General features: G+C 40.1%; 1 protein-coding gene across 10 annotated transcripts in view; it reads right to left on the bottom strand.

Annotated features, from left to right (window-relative positions):
- tbc1d22a (TBC1 domain family, member 22a) overlaps window positions 1–24,793 on the bottom strand; it is a 444,201-nt gene that overhangs the window by 261,864 nt on the left and 157,544 nt on the right. For all 10 annotated transcript variants that reach the window (XM_038811404.1, XM_038811403.1, XM_038811406.1 and 7 more), the window contains one exon: window positions 24,590–24,704. In XM_038811404.1, the coding sequence (XP_038667332.1) occupies window positions 24,590–24,704 (115 nt within the window). The remainder of the gene's footprint in view (window positions 1–24,589; window positions 24,705–24,793) is intronic.

Raw genomic sequence — 24,793 nt, 5'->3', positions numbered from 1 at the left:
AATAAAAGTCATTGATCTTTTTAAACCTAAATATATTATCAAATGCCTCAATCAAGGCAAATCTAATTTCTACAGTTGCTCAGTACAGTACCAAAAGAGGCTCCATTGATTGAATAAGGCTCTAAATTCAGATTCTGTCTACAAGATAATTGAAAACTGTCCACGTAAAACAAAATAATGCTGATGCTGGAGATGTGAAATAAAAACAAAGGCTGAAAAAACTCAGCCGGTCTGGCTGCATCTGTGGAGAGTGAAATAAAGTCAACGTTCAGAGCCCAATAAGGCTGTTCTTCAGGATATTGGACATGAAACATTAACTCTGTTTCTCTCCTCACAGATGCTGTCAAAAACTATCCAACCTTGGACAAACACATCGCAAGCTGAATATTCATGAATAACCTACTTTACTCTCCAAATACCAAGATAAAATAATCCAATTTGAATCATTCCTTCATCAGCCAGTGGAGTGGGAATAAAATTTTCAACTGTGATGCACCAGCAGTCAGCAACAGCAGGTACCAGCTATAATCATTTCACTGGTGTCTAACTGATACAACTGACACAAATGCAATAATTAAACACTTTCAAACGAGCTCTTTTCATCTAGGAATATTTCACCATCATAACACCGAAGCACTACTTCATAATACATGGCCCATCAATAAATAAAGAAATACACCTCAAGAGTAAGATCATTAAGCTGTAAGCAGTCCATTTCAAAAGGAGGAACAAACTTGCTGTTAAATATTTTCCAACTTCAAGATGCCACAAAGTGTATTAAGCCAGTTAAGTACTTTTGTTGTGATACAGAGAAACATGGCAGCCAATTTACACACAGCAAGGCTCCAGCAAGGTCATAATGACCAGATGACCTGTTTTAGTGATGTTAGTCAAGGGACAATTATTAGCCTGATGCCCATGAGGAAACTTCCCTCCTCTTCTTCAACTTGTGCAATGGAATCTTTTACAGCCACCTCAGGGAGCATTTTACACCCACCGAAGATGATTTAACATCTTGTCCAAGAAAGCATAAAGCACCTCCTGGAACATCAACCTTTGTGCTCAAGTCACTGAATTGGGGTTTGAACCCACGAACGTCTGACTCAGAGATGAGAGTGCCCCCACAGAGCCACTGGTGATAGGTCACTGGTCAACAGCCAACTGGTTCAGTCCGAGACGGTGGCCAGGGAGAGACTTGACATCAATGGCGAAGGTACAGAGTTACTGGTGAGAGCTCAAGTCAGCAGCTGAAAGCTTTCCAATGTTTTGCTGAAGGAAATTGCAGCTCATATAAAGCAATGTCGGACAAACAGTCTGACAGAACAGAGGCAGTGAACAGCCCGTAGGAGGCGAGGAAGTACGGTTAGGTTTAGTCAGCATGCATGTAGAAGCCTATTTATCAATAACGTTACCAAGAGGTAAGTAGGTAGATAGATTTGGGGATGTGTTAAGGATAGGGTGGGCAGAAAACTGCCATTTGAGCATTGATTCACTAATAACTATATATCTCTCTCAATACTTTTAAATCACTCACATCCGAGAATGAGAAATGATTTTTATTTATTTGGTGTTCATAATCTGTGGGCACATTTGAAACAAAATCTTGCTTTTCGATTTGAAGTGTTCTGCTGAATTAAACAGAATATTCGTGTTGCATACCTTTTTTGAAAAAAAACACTTTCCTGACTACACCCCTCACTTAATCAACAATTAACAGCTGGATAGTAAATCCCAAAAGATTAACTAGTGCATCACAAAGGATGACAATCGGCTTCATAAAGGGAAGGGACATTTTACTACTATCCCCATGTGTTAGCCTGCTGCTCTGATGGAAATTAGTTTCGCTAGACTGGTCACTTTTAGGCCAAAGTCTGACTGATACTGGTAAACAAAAACAGCCTTGGGTACAACTGAATAATTGTTTACGAAGAGAACTTCATATTCTGAAAGTGGCTTAAAATTCTCAGATTCACTTATTTTTAAACTGTCTTTTTTCAACTTTTTGGTACCTTAAACAGCTTGTGTTGACTGTGATTGAGTTAGATTTATACAACATTAGAAATTGCTGAAATTCCTATGATATATCTAATAATCCAAGTGTCAAGCTTTACGCATCACAAATGTTTATGTAGTATTTTTTTATAAATTTAGCATACCCAATTGAATTTTTCCAATTAAGAGGCAATTTGGCATGGCCAATCCACCTAGCCTGCACATCTTTGGGTTGGTGGAGGCAAAAGCCACATGAACACGGGGAGAATGGGCAAACGCCACACGGACAGTGTCCCAGGGCCGGGATCGAACCTGGGACCTCTGCACCATCGTGCTGCCCTATGTTTATGCAGTTTAACAAAATATTTAAAGTGGATAGCACTGCTGCCTCACGGTGTCGAGGTCCCAGGTTCGATCCCGACTCTGGGTCACTGTCCATGTGGAGTTTGCATATTCTCCCTGCATTTGCGCCCCCACAATCCAAAGATGTGAATGGTAGGTGGATTGGCTACACTAAATTGCCCCTATACTGGATAAAATGAATTGGGTACTCTAAATTTATTTTTAAAAAAGGTAGCATTGCAGCTTCTGGAAATTTAAATTCCAATACGCATGTAAGAATATACATATATAATGTCATGACCATTAAAATCTTCATTGTTGGCAACATATGCTATTTTTGTTATGACTTTTTTGAGCTGAAGCACTTTATAATTAGTATGCATAGTCCGATTAGAAATTCAAATGTATGATATTCTTCTGCTGTTATTGTACACTTGGGACCAATTTCTTTTCTAGTTGGTCATTTTCTTCAAGATTTGTGTGTAATTAGTGTCATTTTACACCTGTTATTAGTTTAATGGGTAGGGATAAAGTTGCAAACTACCGATCCACAGCTGAAAAATCTGATTTATATTTACACTTGAATTGAGAATACTTGAACAAATCAATTTTATGAAGGAACATTAAAAATGAGTTGAACAAGATTTTCTTTAAACTCCCGTGGTATGCAAGTTGGTCTAAATCAGTGTTAAGAAAAAGTTTACGTGAGAAAAGTCATTGAGGCGTTGGAAATCTGATATTAAAATAAAACAATGCTGGAAACACTCAGCAGGTTTAACAGCATCTTTGGAGAGAGAAACAAAGTTAACATTTCAAGTCAATGGCATTTTTGCTTCCCTCCCCACAAATGCCGACTTGCTAAAAACTGACCTTTTTCTGTTTTTAATCTTAAGAAATGTTTCTTGGTTGAAGAACAGAGATGATGATTTAACACAACTCAATTAGATTGCAAAACCTTATTCGGGAGGTAAACTATAAAACAAATTCAATGCAAAAACTTTATTAAGTGCTCCTATGTCATGGGCACAAAAAAGTTACAAGCTGCAGATTCTACCTTGGTTTTACAACTATTGAAAATTTCAGCATGCAGTTCCATAAAACTGAGGCAACCTACAGCTAGTTGGTCTATGCTGCATGGTCAACCTCAATCAAATGAGCCTCCATGTTCACTTATTGGAATCATACATGCCACTGTGATATGTTGATGTATTAACTGTAAATATCTGTAAAGAGCTAGGAACTAATTAGCTAGGAATTAATTGTTTGGTTCAAGGGTTCCAGGGTACCACCATTTCACAGCTACACTATGAGTCATGTGCTGTGAAATAGAACCAGTTCAAACCTTACAAAGCATAATACAAGTACTAAAGAGCTCTCATCCATCAAAGCTGAAAGTGCGATTATTACCAACATCAGAGATCCATAAAAACACAGAACAGCCACCAAACGACCATCCACTACAATGCAGTGCATGTTTCACTCTATATTCTATCCATTCCTAGTCTCTTTCTTATCCCATCCAAAAGGCCAAGATGAGAAAAATGATAGAGGCAAAACAAAGAATCAGAAGGTTGGACAATTATGTCACTGAATCAAAAAATAGACTCAAGTAATTAAAAGCTCTAAAATAAATTTAAAATGTACAATCAAAATTAGAAGGATGATAAACAAATACATGAACATTAATAATGATTTCACTGGGAGAAATTTTTATTTTCCATAAACTTTTTTCTGTAAAGAATGGACTTTCACGCTTGATGGGTATACTTGAAGTCATAATGCAGCTATGGCCAGAGGTTGAGACAATTCAAACATGACATCCAGTACTTTTATTCAGACAAGTAAATTGCAAACAAGAGCTGCAAGATCAAAGACCTTCAAGAAACTGCAATGGCAACAATCATATTGAAGCCCACTCTGTTGTGAAGATACCAGAGGTGTACACAAAACCTAAAGTACATTATACCATGTTTCATGGAAACCATCATGGTAACTTCAAAAGGTAAGTGAGATTTTAACAAGTGCATATTATACTATTTCATTATACTTTTTGTGGTCAACTATGTAGCAGCTTTGATTTACACTAGCCATTTTTGATTCAGTTCTACAAGTGGAAAACTCTCCAACAAAGCTGAACTCTTGTTCGCATCAAAAAGAAAACACTTTTAAATCTTTACAACAGAAAACAAACCAGTTTTCTACTGCTGTAAAAGAACCATGCAGTACATATCATTTGCACTCATCGCACTACAGTTTCTAATTTCTTTATAAAGATGTAAAACTTAAAGGAAACAAGGATATACTCATTGAAGTAAGAAAGGGGAAAGAAAATCTAACATGAATACTCATAGTTTTGAATAGATTAATGAAAATAAATGGAGATTATTTTCACTGATAATAACTGAATTTAGCAAGAATTCTGGGGGATGCCTCTTTATTTTCTTGCTAACTAACCAACACTAGATTAAACATTATGACTGGCTGTGTGTTTATTTTTAATTTGTTACACTTATCCTGTTTTTATTCTAATTGTGATTACACACAGGATAAGAATAGTTGACAGGTGCCAAGACAGGAAATTGTTTTCACCTTCGTTGACCAAATGTTTTATTGACCTGAAAGGGGTAAAGTGTCCAAATGGCAAAAAACAAACTTCAGAAGTAGTCCATGAAAACATGTAATTTCCTGCGGGAGCAGAGATAAATAGATCCTAGAGGACAATCTGAGACAAGACAACTGGGTTCCAGGGTCACCATATTTTCATTGCTGGCTGTGGAAATGCTGACATGACATTGTCTGGTGCCATGACATCCTGACATCAAAAGAGACCTATTGAATCAGAGATAGTTCAGGATCATTTCACAGGTTCAGATGCCTGACAGGACATTGGGCTGATAGCGTGGCCATACATATACATGTTGCATCGATTGCTACATCCAGGAAATGAGTACACGGAGGCCTGGCCTCTGCCCAGAACATAATAATAACTGTCTCACTTTAATATTATGTCCAAACAATAGTACATGTCAAGTCTCACTCATACCAAATGCAATATATCCACTAACATTTTAAATCATTTCAGAGTTTGGGAAAAGGCAATAAATGGTTAATTGTACTCTGAATTTCAACAAGAAAATGATGGGGAAGGTTTGGATATTTTCATGTGAATGACTTTTAGAAGGAAAGCATTACCATGAAGAACAAAGAAGTGTGATTGGAGCAACAGACCAGATGGTCTTCAATGCTAAAATTCCTAATTATATAAATCTGCAAGCACCTGCATTTAGAATAAACCAGAACGTTAGAGGCAGCAATCATCAATTACTTTAACTTGTCTCGTTCTTCCCACAGATGCGGATTGACCTACTCCAAATCTTTAGTATTTTTGTTTGAAATAATCTCCGGTCAGTCACAGCATGGGTTTCAATACAAAGTAAAACTCTCTCTTTATTATCACACCAAGCAGGCCCAGAAGCCTGGTACGTCAAGGCCATTCTATTTCACTGCCACACAAAGTTCCATAAATAAGTCTAATTCAATCTCCCTTCCAAGCTGCCCATTCAGATTGAACTAGATGGTGTCTATGCTCTGTTTGAAACTGAACTGAGCTTCAAGGTTGATACTTTTTAATGCTACAATATAACTCAACTCTGGCATGACTTTTACATAAGTAATATTTAAGGAGTTACCAGTTTGGAGGCTGTTTCTGTCAACACCACCTCCAAGCGTAGCACAAAAGGAACCAAAAAGGATTTTTATTCTTGAATTTCCATTTATAAATAAATAATAACCTCCAGAGAGTCCAACATTAATTTTGTGCACTAAATACACAACATATATCAAATTTATCGAACACAAAAAGCGACAAATGCAAATATATAAAACTTAATTCATTTTCTTGCATGACCAATCCTCTTTACTCATACTGCTGTCACTCCAACTTTGCTCATCGCTTGACTGGCTGACGTGTCCAAATTCATGGGAGTCTCATCCACGTTTCCCATACAGGCCAATCAGTATATATTCTTTTGTCGATGTTCGACTATAAACTGCTAAAATGCAATAAACCTGTCATCATGTTCTTGTGGGACATGCTGTGAAATTTTGGTCTTGTGTCACAGTACATAATTGTTTTGCATCATAAACCTGGTGCAAAGCCAGCCTTGGCTAGTGTAATCGGCAATGCCTAATTTGGCCTCTCATTTCAGGGTGAAACTTCAGATAGATCCGGAAAAAACAAGTGTCCAATCTGGCGAGTTTTGTTGACTTATTTGCAACTTCATTTCCCACAAAGGCTTGGTTGACTTCAGCGGCAAGCAGGTGATATGTACAAACATTTTGGATATTTTTCCCACAACCGTCAGGGGTTGACTTATACACGATATATTGATTCTCTGGCTAAAAATTGGGGATTGACTTTTACATGAGCTCAAACATTACTTGAGTATATATGGTAATGTTTTATGTCCTTGGCCTTAAAAAGCCTCCTCATAATTTTTACAATATTCTTTTGGTCATGTATTGGTCCTCTTCTGCTTCACCACTGTGAAGCACTTGAAGACATGTTTTACATTAAAGGCTTTAATAAATGCAAGTACTAGTAGCTTTTCTACAACAGCTTCAGTTGTGTACAGATCTAGGACTTTCACCCAATTTTGCAAGTACATGTCTTTCCTTGAGAAGATACAGCGATCAACAAGGCTTCATATACAAGAACTATCCTAGTTAAAAACTAACTTCATACTATTAATCACCTCTAATTTATGATATACAATTCTCTAACCACCCCACAACAGAAGAGAAGAAAGTGTTTTCTATAATTTCATCAATGCAGTTTAATATTGTAAATTGTATAATAGATGCGCAACTCCACAGAAAAGAAGAAGTGGCCAATGGAAAAGAAAAAGAAAAAGTTCTGAGAGGGAAGTACGTTTGAGAATGATACATCATCACCTACTTTTCTGAACTCATGTCCTCCATAGTCAACTCAGACAACAGACTGCTCACAATGCCCCGAGTGCGCTCAGTGCCTTTTTGCCATGAGCTTCCACTCCATGTTAGCAAAATCTGTTTTTTTCTCAAATTAGCAATCAGCTGCCTGACAAATTACACAAAACAATGCAGCAGAGGACACAGTCAGTATTAGCTGCTGGCAATCTGGGAAATCTAAATGGAACTAGAGCGTCAAGGAGGGTAATCAGGCAGAGGATTGTCTTCTGTAAAGAACAAAAATCAGAGGAGGATTGATTTTCAAGCTTTATACAAAGTGCTTCTTCATGAATATAAAAGGAAAGAAGTGTGTGTTTAAAAATAAACCCAATATCGCTCCCTGCAGGCACAAACCTGCAGGCATACCATCAAAACAAGCAAATGATACAGCAATGTTTATTTTGGAATGTATTTACAAGTTAGTTGCTTCAGAACCCTGGAGAATTTCCTTACTACCTCCACATCCATCTCCATTTTATTTATCACTTTGTGAAGTTTTTCTGCAGCATAATGTTAATCAGCCAACAGACAACTCGCTTCTAAATGTCAGGTAATAATGATCCAGATGTAAGAGGCCATGTGAATGCCCCCAGATTCCCCTCTGTCCCTGTGGCGAAGTTCCAAACTTCCACTTTGGAACTCAAATACAGTAATACATGTTGGATCAGAAACAAAGTCACATACGTGAACCTGTGCCAATCAAATCAATTTTATTCTTAGATTATAGTTCAAATTAATTCAACACTTTCAATATTTTCAGTTGAATCAGAGCATCTGAACTAAAAATTAACAGGATAATAGATTTGTTTGAATGTGTGCAATAGATACTGATTTTTTTTCTCAGTTAAAGATACAGATTATAGTTTTTAAATATGATGCAATACCCCTAATACCCCTCAAGTGCCCTATTGTACATTTGCAAATTATTTACAAATGCAAGATTTGGACTGCAAATCAAAATTTAGCTATTTGGCATAAATAGCTGGTAAACCTCATGCAGAATAAACTTGATTTTAAAACAATGGATATTAAACATTTACACAGCTCCCACAGAAGAAACTTCACAGCAAACAGCATGTGACCTGCATGAGATTTCCAATTTATGTCAAATCAAAGGCCACTTTGCGCTTTAGGCCCCATGTTGACAAAATAATTATTCCAGACTTCCTCAACTGAGTCAACATAACTTTGTACTTCAAAAGTAATTCAATGGCCATGAAATGTTTGACTGTGTCCTGAAGATGTGACATGGCCCGTTATAAATGCAATTTCACGTCTTCGCAACTCATTTACCAAAGAAGACTGGCACAGCCTACAGAGAAGTACAGCCATCTCTGAACCTCATTCCCACGGGAAGATCTATTACTGCAGAGGCCCTCCGCTAGGCCTGTTCATTTTGTACAGTTTTGTACAGTTCATTTTGTCCTCCAGTATTGTGCTGAACTCAAATTAAAATGACATTCTGATATCTGCATCATCAATTCATCAAACCATTTAGAAACCCGGATCTCGCTCCTCTCCAACCCTACCTTACATTATAAAAACACGTTCCCTATATATCTGCTCCTAAATGTGCTTTGCCTTTTTATATTCTGTACTGCAAGCAGAAGGGAGATATATACTTACAACTAATTGCACATTAAGAATTGAGATCGAGTGCAACAGCAGTCAGGATCAATCCAATAGTCTATCTCGAAGTCAAAAAAATAAACATTTTGAATTTCTTCTCTTCCTCTACCAGCTTAGTGGTAGATTGTTCCAAATATTATGATTCATGTAAACAAATGCTTCGTAACACTGGTTTGAAATTTGTCATCCAGTCTAAGCTGACTTTGTTAAATATTCCAGACTCCTATCAATGCACCTGACACTCAAAAGCTTCGAGAAGCTTCCTGCATCTCCCTGTCTTAAACCTCCCAAATATTCCTGCAACAATACCGTAAAGTTTGAGTTTCTCGAAACTTTGCTCACAACTTAATCTCCTTTATTCATCAGAGCATTCTTGCTGGTTGTCTTTTTACACTTGCCAATGCATTATCTTCTAAAAGTGCAGTGACCATATTTAAAACTTAATACAGTAGTTAACTCAGAACTTAAAATAAGCTAACATGTTGCCAATTTCCAGATTCATGTCTATCTCTCTCAAAGCCCCCTGTTCAGATTCAACAACAACCTGTAATTATATAGCAGCTGTAATGCAGAAAACATCTCAAGACACTTCACAAGAGGATTATAAAACAAAATGTAACGCCGAACCCAAAGGAGATATTAGGTCAGAAACAACTCAAAGTTTGATCAAAGTAGGTTTTAAGGAGCATCCTAAGAAGGAAAATGAGAGAGAGGAGAAGGAGTGTAGAGAGGGTATTTCAGTGCTTGGGGCTCAGGCAACTAAAGACATGGCCACCAATGGTGGAGTGATTAACATTGCAGATGCTCTAGAGGAGCCATAGGGTCATAGAGTTTTCCAGCACGGAAATAGGCCCTTCGGCCCATCGTATCCCTGCTACCCATCAGGCACCTACATATTCTAATCCCATTTTCCAGCACATGGTCCATATCCTTGTGTGCTATGGCTTTTCAAGTGCTCATCTAAATGCTTCTTAAAGCTGTGAGGGTTCCCGCCTCGACCACCCTTTCGGCAGTGAGTTCCAGATTCCAACCATCCTCTGGCTGAAATGGTTATTCCACATATCTCTAAACTTCCGGCCCATTACCTTAAATTTATGCCAGCCCGGTTATTGACCCGTCTGCTGAAAGGAAAAGTACCTTCCTGTCCACCCTATCTATGCGCCTCATCATATTACACACCTCAATCAGGTCCCTCTTCGGCCTTCTCTGTTCGAGGGAAAACAACCCCAACCTATCCAGTCTCTCTTGAAAGCAGAGGGCAGTAGAGCGGAGCTGCTGACTGGCTGTTGCGGGGAAAATTTGCATCAGTGCATTGCGGTCACCGTATCTTGAAGGTGGTTTGTGGAGGAGCTGGATTTTAGTAAGGCGTTTAATAAGGTTCCCCATGGTCGGCTCATGAAGAAAGTAAAGCGGTGTGGGATAGAGGGAAATTTGGCCAATTGGATAAGTAACTGGCTATCTCATAGAAGTCAGAGGGTGGTGGTGGATGGAAAATTTTCAGACTGGAGACCAGTTCCCAGCGGTGTACCACAGGGATCAGTGCTGGGTCCTCTGCTATTTGTGATTTTTATCAATGATTTGGAGGAGGGGGCTGAAGGGTGGATCAGTAAATTTACTGATGACACCAAGATTGGTGGAGTAGTGGATGAGGTGGAGGGCTGTTGTAGGCTGCAAAGAGACATTGATAGAATGTAGAGCTGGGCCGAAAAATGGCAGGTGGAGTTTAACCCTGATAACTGCGAGGTGATTCATTTCGGTATAAAAAATTTGAATGCGGATTACAGGGTCAACGGCAGGGTTCTGAGGAATGCGGAGGAACAGAGAGATCTTGGGGTTCATGTCCACAGATCTCTGAACGTTGCCATTCAAGTGGATAGAGCCATGAAGAAAGCCTATAGTGTGTTCGTGTTTATTAACAGGGGGCTTGAGTTTAAGAGCCGTGGGGTTATACTGCAACTATACATGACCCTACCACATTTGGAGTATTGTGCGCAGTTCTGGTCACCTCACTATAGGAAGGATGTGGAAGCATTGGAAAGGGTGCAAAGGAGATTTACCAGGATGCTGCCTGGTTTGAAGGATAGGTCTTATGAGGAAAGGTTGAGGGAGCTAGGGCTTTTCTCTTTGGAGCGGAGGAGGATGAGAGGCAACTTAATAGAGGTTCATAAGATGATAAGGGGGATAGATAGAGTGGACGTTCAGAGACTATTTCCTTGGGTGGATGTAGCTGTTACAAGGGGGCATAACTGCTGGAGGAGATTACAGAAATAGGGACGGGTGAGGCCAGGGAGGGATTTGAAAACAAGAATGAGAAATTTAAAATCAGGACATTGCTTTACCAGGAGCCAATGGAGATCAGTGAACTGAGGGACGATAGGGGATTTGATGAGAGTTAGAACATAGACAGCAGGTTTTGGATTACCTCAAGCGTACAGAGGATACAATGTGGGAGACAAGCCAGGATTGTGCTGGGAAAGTGGAATGTGGAGGTAATTAAGACATGAATGAGATTTTTACAAATGAGTGGAGATAAAGGTGAAGTCAGATGACGTTATGGAGGTGATAATAAGAAGTGTTAGTGAAAGCATGAATAAGAGTTTGTAAGTTCATCTCAGGTTTGAATACGATACCCAAGTTCGCAAACAGACTAGCTTAATTTTCGACTGTTGCCAGAGAAAGTGGTGGAGTCAGAAGTTGGGGAACAGGGAATGAAAACAATCGCTTCAGTCTTCCCAATATTGAACTGGTGAGAATTCATGCACATCCAGAACATGATGTTGGAAATGCAGTCTGAGAGTTTAGCAACTGTGGAGGAATCAAGAGAGGTGATGATGAGGTAAAGCTGGGTGTCGTCAGCATACCTGTAAAAACAATGCCATGCTTTTGGATGATGATGCCATGCTTTTGGATGATGTCGCAGAGGAGCAGCATGCAGATGGGAAATGAAATGAAAATGAAAATGAAATGAAATGAAAATCGCTTATTGTCACAAGTATACTTCAATGAAGTTACTGTGAAAAGCCCCTAGTCGCCACATTCCGGCACCTGTTCGGGGAGGCTGTTACGGGAATCGAACCGTGCTGCTGGCCTGCTTGGTCTGCTTTCAAAGCCAGTGATTTAGCCCTGTGCTAAACAGCCCCTTCGGAGGAGGACAAGGATAAGTCCTTAGGGGACAGAGGTAATGGTGCAGGCACAAAAAGAGAAGCCGTTCCAAGTACTAAAGAGAAAATGCTGGAAAATCTCAGCAAGTCTGGCAGCATCTGTAGGGAGAGAAAAGAGCTAACGTTTCGATCCGACGACTCTTTGTCAAACCGTTCCAAGTCATTGTCTGGCTATGGTTATATAAGAATGAAAGCAGGTGAGAGTCTCATCCAGGTAGGTGGCAGTGGAGAAGGGTCGTGAGTCAAGAAGGGATAGGAGGGAAAATTCACCTTTTTCATAGTCGTTTTGGATGCCAATTTGAATTTCAGAAGAACTTTTTTAGGATTGAGAGACAGAAACCTGATTGGAGGGATTAAAACATGTAGTTTCAGGAAAGTTGGGAATAAATTATTTGGGGGCAGGGTGCAACAATACACAAGAACACATTTAAGGGCTTGAGATGATAGGGAGGTTGAAGATGAGATGGTAGTTTGTGAGGTCAATAAAGTGTGATTTATTTTGTACAAAGGAGTGATGACAACAGATTTAAAGGAAATGGACAACATTGGAAGAATGAGAATTGTTTACAATATCAGTTAAGACACGGAGCAAGAAGAGTAGCTACTCCGGATACTTTTCTGACCTGCTCACAGTGACGTTGGTCATTATATGGTCTTATGGTCTATATGACATGCTCCAACAGTGGTCAAGATGAGTTAAAGTCAATCACGATTGCTTATTGCATCTGACCAAATCCTGCATCTACCTCAATCTACGCATATTTGTCATCCCTGGACTGAAATATTCATTGCTTGGATCCCATATTTCACCCTTCAAAAATGCCTACTTTTTGAAACATAACTACACAATGTTACAATAGGAGATGGCGGCATAGCGGTAATGTCGCTGGACTGGTAATCCCGTGACCCAGGCTAATGTTTTGAGTATGTGCATTCAAATTCCATCACGGTAGCTGAATTTAAACTAAATTAATAAAATAGGAATATAAAGTTGGTCTTAATAATGGTGATCATGAAATATCACTTGTTGCAATAATCTATCTGGTTCACTAATGTCCCTTAGGGAAAGAAATCTTCCACCCTTAATTGAACTGGCCGACATATCACTCCAGATACACAGCAATGTGGTTGAATCTTAACAACCTTATTTCAAACGGCAATTAAGGTGGCCAACTGCTGGCCTCGCCAGCGATGCCCACATCCCATGAAAGAAAAACAAGCATCATTCATCTACCAATTTGCCTTTGCTAACCTATGCGGACTCCCTGATCCAAAGTATGTGTTGCCTTTATCAAAAAAAAATCTCATCGCTCTCTTCCAACCTTTAGTCTAATTTTTCCTCCCCGCTGAATCTTCTGGTTCATGTTTTTTGTGCATTCCTTTTGCATGCACCATTCCATCTGTAGCAAAGCTTTAGGTGTCTCCACCTCTCTCCAGCTCCTCTTTTGAACCTGCTGAGCCTTTCAACCTGGTTTCCTTTGAAAACAATCTCAAAACACACATTTACCATCATGTTTTTGGTCACCCATTCTAATGTCTCTTTCTATGGTTCAGAGACTGTCCCCCTACACTGTTTGCTCGACGTTTAGCTGCTGTTGTATAAAGAGTCAAAGATACTGCTCCTTTTATAAACGTCTTTATTCCACTTTAACAGACTCTGCACAAAAAACTCTTCATATCACCTGACACAAAGGCCACCTGAAGCCCCTTTATATATCAGTGTCAATTATTGGCACCTAACCTAATTAATCCTGTAAATTAATTTTTTAAAAATCACTTGTCCAGAATCTCATAGTATATTGCGCCCGCATCACCTTAGTCGCTGGTGGCTAAGGTGGTTGCAAAAGCTACTCGCACCACCCCTGCCATGTTATCATTTATTTCAAATATATAGTTCTTGACTGAAGAGTGCTGAAGAAAAAATAAAATATTTAGTTGCTAAAAGTATTTTTGAAATAGCTACTTCACATCAGTCTTCGATTTGAAATGTAAATTCTCTGATCAGTCTCTTGTTGGTACTCCTGTCTTTCTGCTTCCCTGAATGTGCGTGTCTTTCAAATGTTGGTTTAACGTTATCACAATTAGGCTGCATAAGCACATTACGTTTTGGAACTGTTTGGGAGTTATTTTACCACAAAGCCATAAAACTTCACGTTGTGAATTTGGACACGTACAGAACAAGAAGGAACGCTCAAAATGAACTGGAGTGGAGCTGCAAAATTGATCAACCTTTTACTGAAATGAAGGGGCACGTGAGCAGAACAAAATACATCCAATGAAGAATCTGGGTTAAAACGTATACCATTCTGCACAAACACAAACTCCTCCGGTTCCCTGGGTATATTTCTCTGCTTCAGGTTACATGAGAAAATCAGCCAAAAAGATTTTTGAATGCATCAACCTAGACTGAGTTTGAATGTAAGGGGTGCTCAGAGAGAATTACTCCAGCCTGAGGGTGAGAGTTACAAAACAAGCATGTGACAATCTTGCCTTAAAACTCAACTGGAATGAAAACTAATTAGGCCGCTAACTTAAAATTATTCTTTTTAGTTTAGATTACAGTGAGATAAAATGTTTTGGAACATAGTGTCTGATGTGTTGGGCAAGCTGGGTCTATGTGGACTGCATTTGATGCAGTGTAGAGAGAGACAGGCTTCCAATACTTGATGAGATGCAACACTATTTTATTGAACGACTAACTATAATACATGTTCAACTGTGGGTTGACACTATGCTGACTTGACTGGAAACCTGAGGCTAACCTGACCAGACTAACTGACTACCATATGGTGTTTGTACTAGCTGCTGCTCATGAGCTCTGACTGTCTCTGAGACTGGATCCCGAGAGAGCGGGAAATCTGGTGCCCTCTGGCTTTATAGCGGTTGTGCCCTGTCTGGTGATTGGCTGCTGTATTCTGTGTGCTCACTGGTCATCCTGTGTGTCAATCACTGCCTGTCTGCGCTCCATCATATACCTGGATGTATATTATGACAGTGTCTGTAGTTGAATTGTTTGACATCACAGTCACTAATCGTTAATATAAACAAATGCACTTCAGTTTATATACATCATTATGATAAGTGAAATGCCACATTCAGCGAATAAGTATAATTGCAGTTTTTTAACAGCAAGAAGCCTTTGTCTAATTTTCAGGATATAGAATAAAGCAAACTAAGGAAACCAGTCCATTATCTTTGCTCCCTTTGGTCAATTCTCTCATTAAAAGTAACAACCCATATTATCATTTGCTCTCCTTTGAATTGTCTGCAGGGTGTACCAGCTAGAAGGCTCATCAATTGTGATTGGCCTCCCTGGTCTGTTCACAGTACAAATTATTTCAAGATTTTGGGAAGCACGGTAGCATGGTGGTTAGCACAATTGCTTCACAGCTCCAGGGTTCCTGGTTCGATTCCCGGCTTGGGTCACTGTCTATGTCTGCACGTTCTCCCAGTGTCTGCGTGGGTTTCTTCCGGGTGCTCCAGTTTCCTCCAACAGTCCAAAGATGTGCAGGTTAGGTGGATTGGCCATGCTAAATTGCTCTTAGTGTCCAAAATTGCCCTTAGTGTTGGGTGGGGTTACTGGGTTATGGGGATAGGGTGGAGGCATGGGCTTGGGTGGGGTGCTTTTTCCAAGAGCTGGTGCAGACCCGTTGGGACGAATGGCCTCCTTCTGCAGTTAAATTCTATGAACATGATAAAGGGTATCAATCTCAATGTGAAGACAGGACTTTGTGACCACAAGCACTGTGCGGTGGTCACTTCTACCGATACTGTCATGGACAGATGAATCTGCAGGCAATCGGGATGGGTTGTTGCCACAGCCTTAGGGGCAGGCATCAATCTCCCTGTTGCTCAAGAAGGATCAGGATCCGACAGAATGTGGGTCGTATAGGCCCCATATCACTTTTGAATGTGGACGCAAAGGTGTTGGCAAAGGAATTGGCGGGTAGGTTGGAGGAGTGCATCCCGAAGGTGATAAGTGAAGGTCAGGGGTTTGTGAAGGGGAGGCAGCTCTTTTCCAACATTAGGAGGGTATTGAATGTGGTTATGGCACCGGCGGAGGGGAGTGAGATAGAGGTGATTGTGGCATTGGAATCTGAGGAGGCGTTTGACCGAGAAGGGTGGGTGTATTTGATGGCAGTTCTGGAGCAGTTTGGGATTGGGCCACAAGTTGTAGACTGGGTAAGGCTGCTGTATAGGGAGCCACGGGCCAGTGTCCAAACAAATAACATGAATTTGGGATATTTTGCTCTGCAATGGGACCAAACAGGGATTACCCATGTCCCCCCTGTTGTTACGATTGAGCCATTGGCTATCGTGCTGAGTAGTTCAGAGTGTGGGAAGGAATAGTGGGAGGGAGGTGGGTTGGTGGTACAGCATAGGGTATCTTTGTATGCGGACAACTTGCTGTTGTATGTATCGGGACCAATTGGATTGATGGGGGTCACATTGGTGTTGCTTCGAGAATTTTAGTCTTTTTCGGGATATAAAGGTAATTTAGAGCAAAATGAATGTTTTGTGGTGTCTCGGCCAAGGGTGGAAGGACCATTCCGTAGGACAGGGACTCACTTCAGATGTGTGGGGGTGCAGGTGCAAGGGATTGGGGAGGGGGCTCCATAGGTATAACATTACTAGTTTGGTGGAGAGGGTGAAAGCGGATTTGGCAAGGTGGGATGGTCTCTGTCGCTGGCAGAACGGGTGCAAGCAATGAAAATGAATGTGCTGCCGTGATTTGTTTATTTTTCAGTGCCCGCTGATCTTTCTGCCAAAGGCATTTTTCAATGAGGTTGAAAAGATAATTACCCCGTTTATGTTGCCGGGGGGTGGGAGAGAGAAGTTGGCTAGGATTAAGAAGGTGTTGTTGCAGAGAGGACAGCAGTTGGGGGAGAAGGGGCAGGGCCTTCTGAATTTGCTTATTATTACTGAGCGGTGAACGCGGAGAAGGTGAGGAGAGGGTGTGGGGGGCCACGACTCCCAGAGGGTCAGGAGAGTCTGTGCAGGGGTCAGGGCTGAGGAGGTACGCAAACCACGTTCATGTTTGGTCGTGTCCAAAGTTGAGAGAGGTTTTCAGGGTAATTTCGAAGGTGGTACATGTGAGACTTGAGCGTGGCCCTCTGGAGCCATATTCGGGGTATCTGATCAGCCGGGGTTGGAAATGGGGTGCGGAGGCAGATGTTTTAGCCTTCGCCTCGCTGATCGATCCTGTTGGGGTGGGGGGTCAGTCGTTCCACCCTGTGCCCTAGCGTGGCGGAGGGATTGGTTGGAGTTTTTAAACACTCGAGAAGATGAAGTTTTGAGTTGAGGGGAAAGATTCTACAATTCACAGGCTTTGTTCATTGTGGACTTTCAAGAATTGGATGACATCGAACATTAGTTGGTGGTTTGGACTGTGTATGTTGTTGACTATGGATGGTGGATTCCTGATTCCTTTTCTTTGATGTTTGTAATTAAAATGTTGGGGGTTGATGGGAGGAGGGGATTGTTGACCAGTGGTTTGACATTGTATTTGTTATTGTTGGTGATTTGTTCGTGGGTTTAAATTTGGATGAAAATGTGAAAAAGAAGGAAAATACATTTTTTTTTACAAATGGACAGATACATCTGCAGCAGGCAGATTGATGAGGATGAGGTCAAATATGTTTTCCCCTCTTGTTTGGTTCCCTCACCATCTGCTCTAGTCCCAGTCTAGCAGCTATGTCCTTTAAGACCCAGCCAACTTGGTCTGTGGTGGTACTACCGAGCCACTCTTGGTGTCTCCCACCCAGAGTATATTCTGCACCCTTGCCACCTCCAAGTGGTATTCAACATGAAGGAGAGAAGAGGAGAGCCCCATTTCTTGCGCTGTGGTGGGCGGGTGGGGAGAGTTCCATTGCTTATCCTGTGGTCTCCAGTGCTCAAGAGGGGGTCCTCCCTGTGTCGGTGGGGGAGTTAAACTTTGCGCTGATTGGGGCACCCTTTAAAGATGCCAACCGAACTCTCTGGAGTCCTCCTGCCCCGGTGACAGCAATAAACCAAGTTAAGACATTTGTAATCTTCATAAAGCTCTTGTGACAATGTGGATTTCCAATTGGACAACTACGGTATCACTTACGTCAACTCCCATGTCCTTCAAGACTCAAAGCTGCAAGTAATCTGGACCGATTGCCCTGCCTGTGTCACAACCACCAAACCCAAAAATAGTTTGCCATCACACATATATCCACCGCTACTTGCATAATTTTCAGCTGCGTGGCACTCTTTGCACATTGTTAGACAACCAATATAACCAATGAAGAAAGAACAAAGAAAAATTACAGATCAGGAACAGGGCCTTCGGCCCTCCAAGCATTCGCCGATCCAGATCCTCTATCTGAATCTGTCACCTATTTTCTAGAGATCAAGATGCGCCTGTGAAGAAATAATACACATAATACAGATATACCAGAGGGTCAAGTGTCCATAGTTCAACTTTTGGAAGTCTGCCTTAACAGTCCATTGCCCTCGTAAGTTTCATGTCAGTCTCTCTTCTCCTATTAAACTTTCATCTGCAAGTCAATCCTCCTCATCTAGGAATGAAAGGTTTTTGCTTGCAAGAGAAGGAGACAACTGCTCTGTACAAACAATCAAACAAATAAACCACACTCAGACTTGAAGCAATATTTATTTAGAGAGATGTCTGTTGAGATGGAATTAGTTTTACTGCAGTCAATTATAAATATAGCCGGTTTTTTTACAGCCAGGTGCGAAATTTATGCATCTCTATGGCCCCCATGTTAATTACCAAGAATTGCATTCTGCACAGAGAGAGGTGAAGAGTCTGATCACCTGAAAAAATTTCAGGAAAATTTATTGTAATACCACGATTTAAAATTAATTCATGAATTTCAAAATAAATTAACATCTGGAATTCGACTAACTTATGCATCCTTATGAAGATGAAAGTCAAGATAAAAGAAATTAAACTCTTCATAGAATAGAATCATAGAATAGAATACCTGTCGTGCAGAAGGATCCCATTCGGCCCATCGAGTCTGCACTGACCCTCTGAAAGTGCACCCTATCCCTGTACCTTAACCTGTACACATCATGGGGCAACTGATCATGACCAATCCACCTAAACTGCACATCTTTGGACTGTGGGAGGAAACCGGAGCATCCGGAGGAAACCCACGTAAACACTGGGAGAAAGTGCAAACTCCATACAAACAATCACCCAAAGTCAAAATTGAACCTGGGCCCCTGGTGCTGAGGCAGCAGTGCTAACCAGTGGTAAACCTCGTTGAATTAATCCAAATTCAGGACCAAAAGCAGACTTGGATTTACAAAATTTACTGCACATCAAAACGTATACGGCAACATTTGACGCCTCAAAAAAATCCTTCCAAAAAATGGAGATCGGATTATATGCAGAGTATAAAATGTGAACTGATTTAGGTGGTTGCCATTTTGAAATAAAATCAATGTGACACATTTTCTGAAGTAATGTAGTTTACCACAACGAAAAGGTTTAAAAACCATCAAATTTATTGTCTTCAACATCTGAGGCAGAACTCGTCTGAGTCATTTTTGCTATGGCAACATTCCCACTCTGGATCAAATTTGGCGCTTTCAGTTTCAAAAACATTTCTCCAAATATTCTTTTCCATCCAATTTCTGAATGATCTGGTGACAGTTTGTGCATCAACAGCATTCCATGATTCCAAAACCACAAAACGTCAAAATAGGGCAGCATGCATATTTCGACTATTTGCGAAGGTTTTCTTCTCCATCAACTATCCACCTGTTCTATTCGGCACCAACATTATCCTTGGATAGAGTGTTGAGGCACACTTCCAAAGGTTGAACTGCGGACTCTTGGCCCTCTGGCATAACTCTAATGCATGTAATATTTGTTCACAGGCGCACCTTGATCTCATTGGTTATATGGGAGTTGAACATGTCCCACATGAATAAGCTGAACTCTGTGTAGGTTTATTATCTATCCATAATTTCATTCCATTCTTATCTATCCAATCATCATCATGGACATACAAAAAGCTCCTTCAATGGACCTGATTTTCAGCATGGTTTTATGTTTGACAATGACTACATGCTTGAATTTTGTTCCATCGGCCAAGCAGCAAGTACCAGAGTGAATTTAGTCTTCTCTCGTCCCATTATTTTCAAGCCTTTCCACTCCACAGTTTGGTTGCTGGGCATATTGAAATGTATAAGAGTTTCATCCATGTTGCAGATGTGATTTAATGGGTACTCATGTTCTTGTCACTGTCTGAAAAAGAATTTCTGGAAACTGGCAATTTTGGCATCAATGTCTTTTGCTCTCCAAGTCATCTTGGGCTTCTGCCACAACACGAGACATTTTTGTTCCATAAATTGGTTACAGCAACTAGCTGTTGCTCTGGATCTTTGTTGACCACATGGTTCGATTTGGCACACAAGTGCGTATATGTGTATTGCATTTCTGGTGACAATGCAACCATCTGACCATTTCCAAGGACCCATTCCATTACATGTTCTTCAAAATCAGGCCAAATTCAGATCCCTTTTCTCATGCATCTTCTTCAGGGTGGATTCCTTCTTCCTTTCTCATACCAGTTTTAAACCAATACCGAAATCCCTCGCTGCAGCACAGTTATTGGAAGAATGAGCAAGCCAGCTTTATACTTCATGATTTTTGCAAGAGGGTCCATTTCCGTTTGGTCGCCATCCGTGTCTACGTGGGTGTATCTTAAAATGCAAGCATTTTGGCTACGCGACTGGCATCACCTGCTTGATCCCATCCACCAAATTATAAGGCGAGAACAACATGTATTTCTGAGGTGACAAATTGAGGCCAACTCCATATGCAAGTATAGCATTTCTTAGCAGAAAGGAGGGGTTAACTTATACACCGATTGAGAGATTTTGGAGCCAAACAAATGGCATTATCTTATTCGCTGGGTCGACTTGCACTCCGTATTCTAAGGTAACAGGAAAAGCACTGCATCACAGTTCAATTTCCCAAGAACTGCAATATGATAGGAAGCAATAGATCAGCTGTATCTCCTGAAGGAAAGTGAAAACTGAAAACGCAAAGTCATGCAATTCCTACATATTTTCTGGCTATTAACAATATCCAAGTGAGTGATTGTGTTTCAGGAAAAAAAACTTGATGCCCATCTGAAGATTAAAGAAATGCAGAAGCTTTGGGTCACGTTTGGAGAAGGAAAGTGGGAGGAGGAAAAGTGAAGCAATCTGTTGGCTGCAATCTTGTAGAAATTCAGGCAAGTTAGAGGAATGAAATGTGGGCAATTGTGTAGATAATTCAAGGGAAAGTGGTGGCTGAGTGCTGTTCTTTTTGGAGAAAGAGTTGGGGAAATATTTTAATCACATTAGGGGAGCAAGTAAGGTGCGAACAAAGAACATTCTTCATTACTTCAGTTTTGGCGAGGACCCAAACTAGCTCTTTCTCTGCATTCAACAACTTGAATTTATTTACTTCCTTTAGTACAGAAAACATATGAAAGCTCCTTCACAAATAGCACCAGCGAATTAACACAGGATGTGATCATGAACTAGAATGAAAAACAAGGCTGCTGAGATAACTAATATTTTTCTTACGAAGAGGGGTACACAAGTGGAAAGACCTAATCCTCTCAAGACAGCTCCACAAAGAGGAATATAACTCGAGATCGACACCCAATGGTGGAATGAAGGAGGACAGATTGCAGGTCAGAAAGAGAGGTGCAGAGACGTGAAAAGCTCAGTTGGCCTGGTGATTTGAGGGATCTCTATTTTATTGTTCCTAGATTTCAGTTCCCCATAGGTTTTCTACTTTTGATCTCCCAAGTATTATTCCACTTGTCCCTTTCTAATTGACTTTTTATTCCCTCTTCTGAAGCTTGGCAGGCTTTCTCGGATCTTTCTTTTTATGTGTTGTACTAACTATTTAACATCCAATTATATTATGATCTCTAGATATTATGCACCATCCTTTCATCATTCATGCTAAATCCAAAATCCTTTAATTCCATGATGTGGAGATGCCGGTGTTGGACTGGGTGGGGTGGGCACAGTGAGTAACGTGATGAAGGAGCTGTGCTACGAAAGCTAGTGATTCCAAACAAACCTGTTGGACTTTAACCTGGTCTAAGATTTAATTCCATTTTCACATTTGATAAACAAAGCAAGCAATCTTCACCAATATGCTTCCCAATTCACTATTTCTGAACAGGCACTTTTATAACAGAGTGAACCTTTAAAATTCTAACACTGAAATTCCACTGCCACATTTATAAACATTGAGTAAAGCTTTGAATGGCAACCTTTTTCAATGATCTCAAATAATGATACAAACATTAAAAAAGATAAACTATTGGTCAGCCAATTATTTAACTGAAGAAAACCAGAAGCTCAAGACAAACCATATCATGAGCAAGGTGCCACCATGCTACAGGTATGTTAAATGCAAATAATGACAGATATACGGCATTAGAATGAAACAATTATTTTAGAACCAAGATCTAAAAAAAATTCAAAGTAACAAGTTGAGAATGCATGAACTGCTCTATTAATCTAACAGTCCCTATGCTTCAAAGAAATTATTTGAATGCAAAGTGCAATGGGTTATCCTGGAAGAAATGATATGCAATATAACTGCAAGCCTTTCTTTCAAGTCTTTGACATTCTGGACTAATTTTATGCAACTACAATGGACAATATCGTGACTTGTTGAATGAGATCACCCCTGACTCAAGAGCACTTCCTGTCCAGCATTGGGATAGCACTTTTTTTTTAAATCACTGTAACACAGTAAAACTCGGCCAACTTGGAACACCCTGTTTGGGGGTTGGGGAGAGAGCGGGTACAAGAGAGAGTGATGAGAGAGAGCCTGATACAACTGAAGTTGTGTGTGGATTGCACTGCAGCAGATGGTGCACAGATACTTTAAAATTTAGATTTTGATATTTTTGCTCAGTCTTCTTCACTATCAGTTGATCCCATTTTGGATGATCAAAATAAGAGACAAGCCCAGTTTATTTCCATCCCCAAAAGCTTCAATATCAGCTGGAAATCCTTGTGAAAACACCATGTCTTTTTTTTGTACGTTGGATGATTATGCGCATGTTTGCTGTTTGCCTGCTTACCAAAGCTATAAGCTGGTATGATAACAGTGTAAGCATATCTCTTTTAAGGGGAGACATAGTACTGCATAACTGAGCGTCACCAATACATTTTGAACTTGAAATTTTTCCCTTAAAAAGGATGGGGACAAAGACTCCTGCTGATCCTGTGTATTTCGATTCCATGCAGAAGTACTGAGCTTTTGGTTTACAGTATCTATAATTGCATGCAAACTGAAAATGGCAATGATTGCATCTTTCAAACTCGTGACAGAAAGGGATCATACATGCAAGATTGGTGCAACCACTCCAATTGGAATTTACACGCAAATGGTCTTTCTCTTGTGGCTAAATACTTCAAGTTCACTTAATTCTCAACAGCATACCAACACCAGTTCAACAAACCCCACTTTCATATACTATTGTATTCAATGGCACATGCAAAAGTTCACCAATGCAACATTAAAAACTCAAATAAAAATTAGTTTCATATCCTTTCATATATTAAAATAAATCACTACAATTGATTGGTCTTGTTTTGTGCTGTAAACTAGATGTAATTTAGGCTTTAAGCTGAACAAACCCGAATGTGCAAGAAAGGATTTGTGCACTGTGGAAATTACAGAACCATTGAAGTTCAAATCAGTTTTACGGAGGGAAATCTCAAACTACTACTGGCATGAATTAGAACTGGTAAGTATTACTTTCTTCATCTTAAATAGAAACGCCCTTGACATTCCCATTTTAAAAATCCATTTTTACATGAAATTTAAGTGGTCTGACATTTTTAATTACATTTCAACAAGTGCAATACGACTTCATCGAATCAATTAATGTCAACTCATTAGGAACATTTCCACGCATAAATGAAAGTTGGAGTGAGAAATGTAGAGGTCCTCCAGAGTCAGGCCCTTCCCCACTGAATAGATGATTAGCTAGGAGCTATCATTAGTTGCAAAGCAATTTACGGCCTCCCACGATGTCAAAAATGAAAGGAAACAAGGGAGAAGAAGCATCATCCTGTAAGTCAGTAAATGAGAAATCCTCTTCCAAGGTACTCAAGGGCACCTTGTCCTTTTCTGTTAATTCTAACACAAAACATTGATATCTCGATAAAGAGGGCATAGGGAGCTTTACAAGAAATTGGACTGATACGAGACACCTCAATTTTAATCTATCATTCAAAATACTTGAAAAGATGCTTTTACAATATGCAAATAGATACAGCTACGTTATATAATTACACAAAGATGATCTTCTGAAATTATGATGGACAAAGGGTTTTTTGTTTAACAAACTGAAAAGATCAGAAATATATTGCCTGCTGCATTATTGCAACAATCCAAGACCTTTAAAAATAGAAATATGGTGGCATAATCAATTCTTGAGACTTACCAATGTATTCAAAAACGAAGACTACAAAGAAAGGCGTAACAAGGTCATTTATCCCTTGAACATATCCACTGGCTGGGTGCCTTATCGCCCATATGAAAAGAATGCGTTCAAAGATCTGAAAAATAATTTTAAAGAAACTAGAATGAAGGAAATTCTATCAAGTATAGCCGGGACATTATTCAATTTTTGAAATGAATGGCAACA

This window comes from Scyliorhinus canicula, chromosome 11 (genome assembly GCF_902713615.1).
Source record: "Scyliorhinus canicula chromosome 11, sScyCan1.1, whole genome shotgun sequence".
In the NCBI taxonomy this organism is placed as follows: domain Eukaryota; kingdom Metazoa; phylum Chordata; class Chondrichthyes; order Carcharhiniformes; family Scyliorhinidae; genus Scyliorhinus; species Scyliorhinus canicula.
Note: the sequence above shows the minus strand (reverse complement) of the source record. Positions and strands in the feature narration are given on the sequence as shown.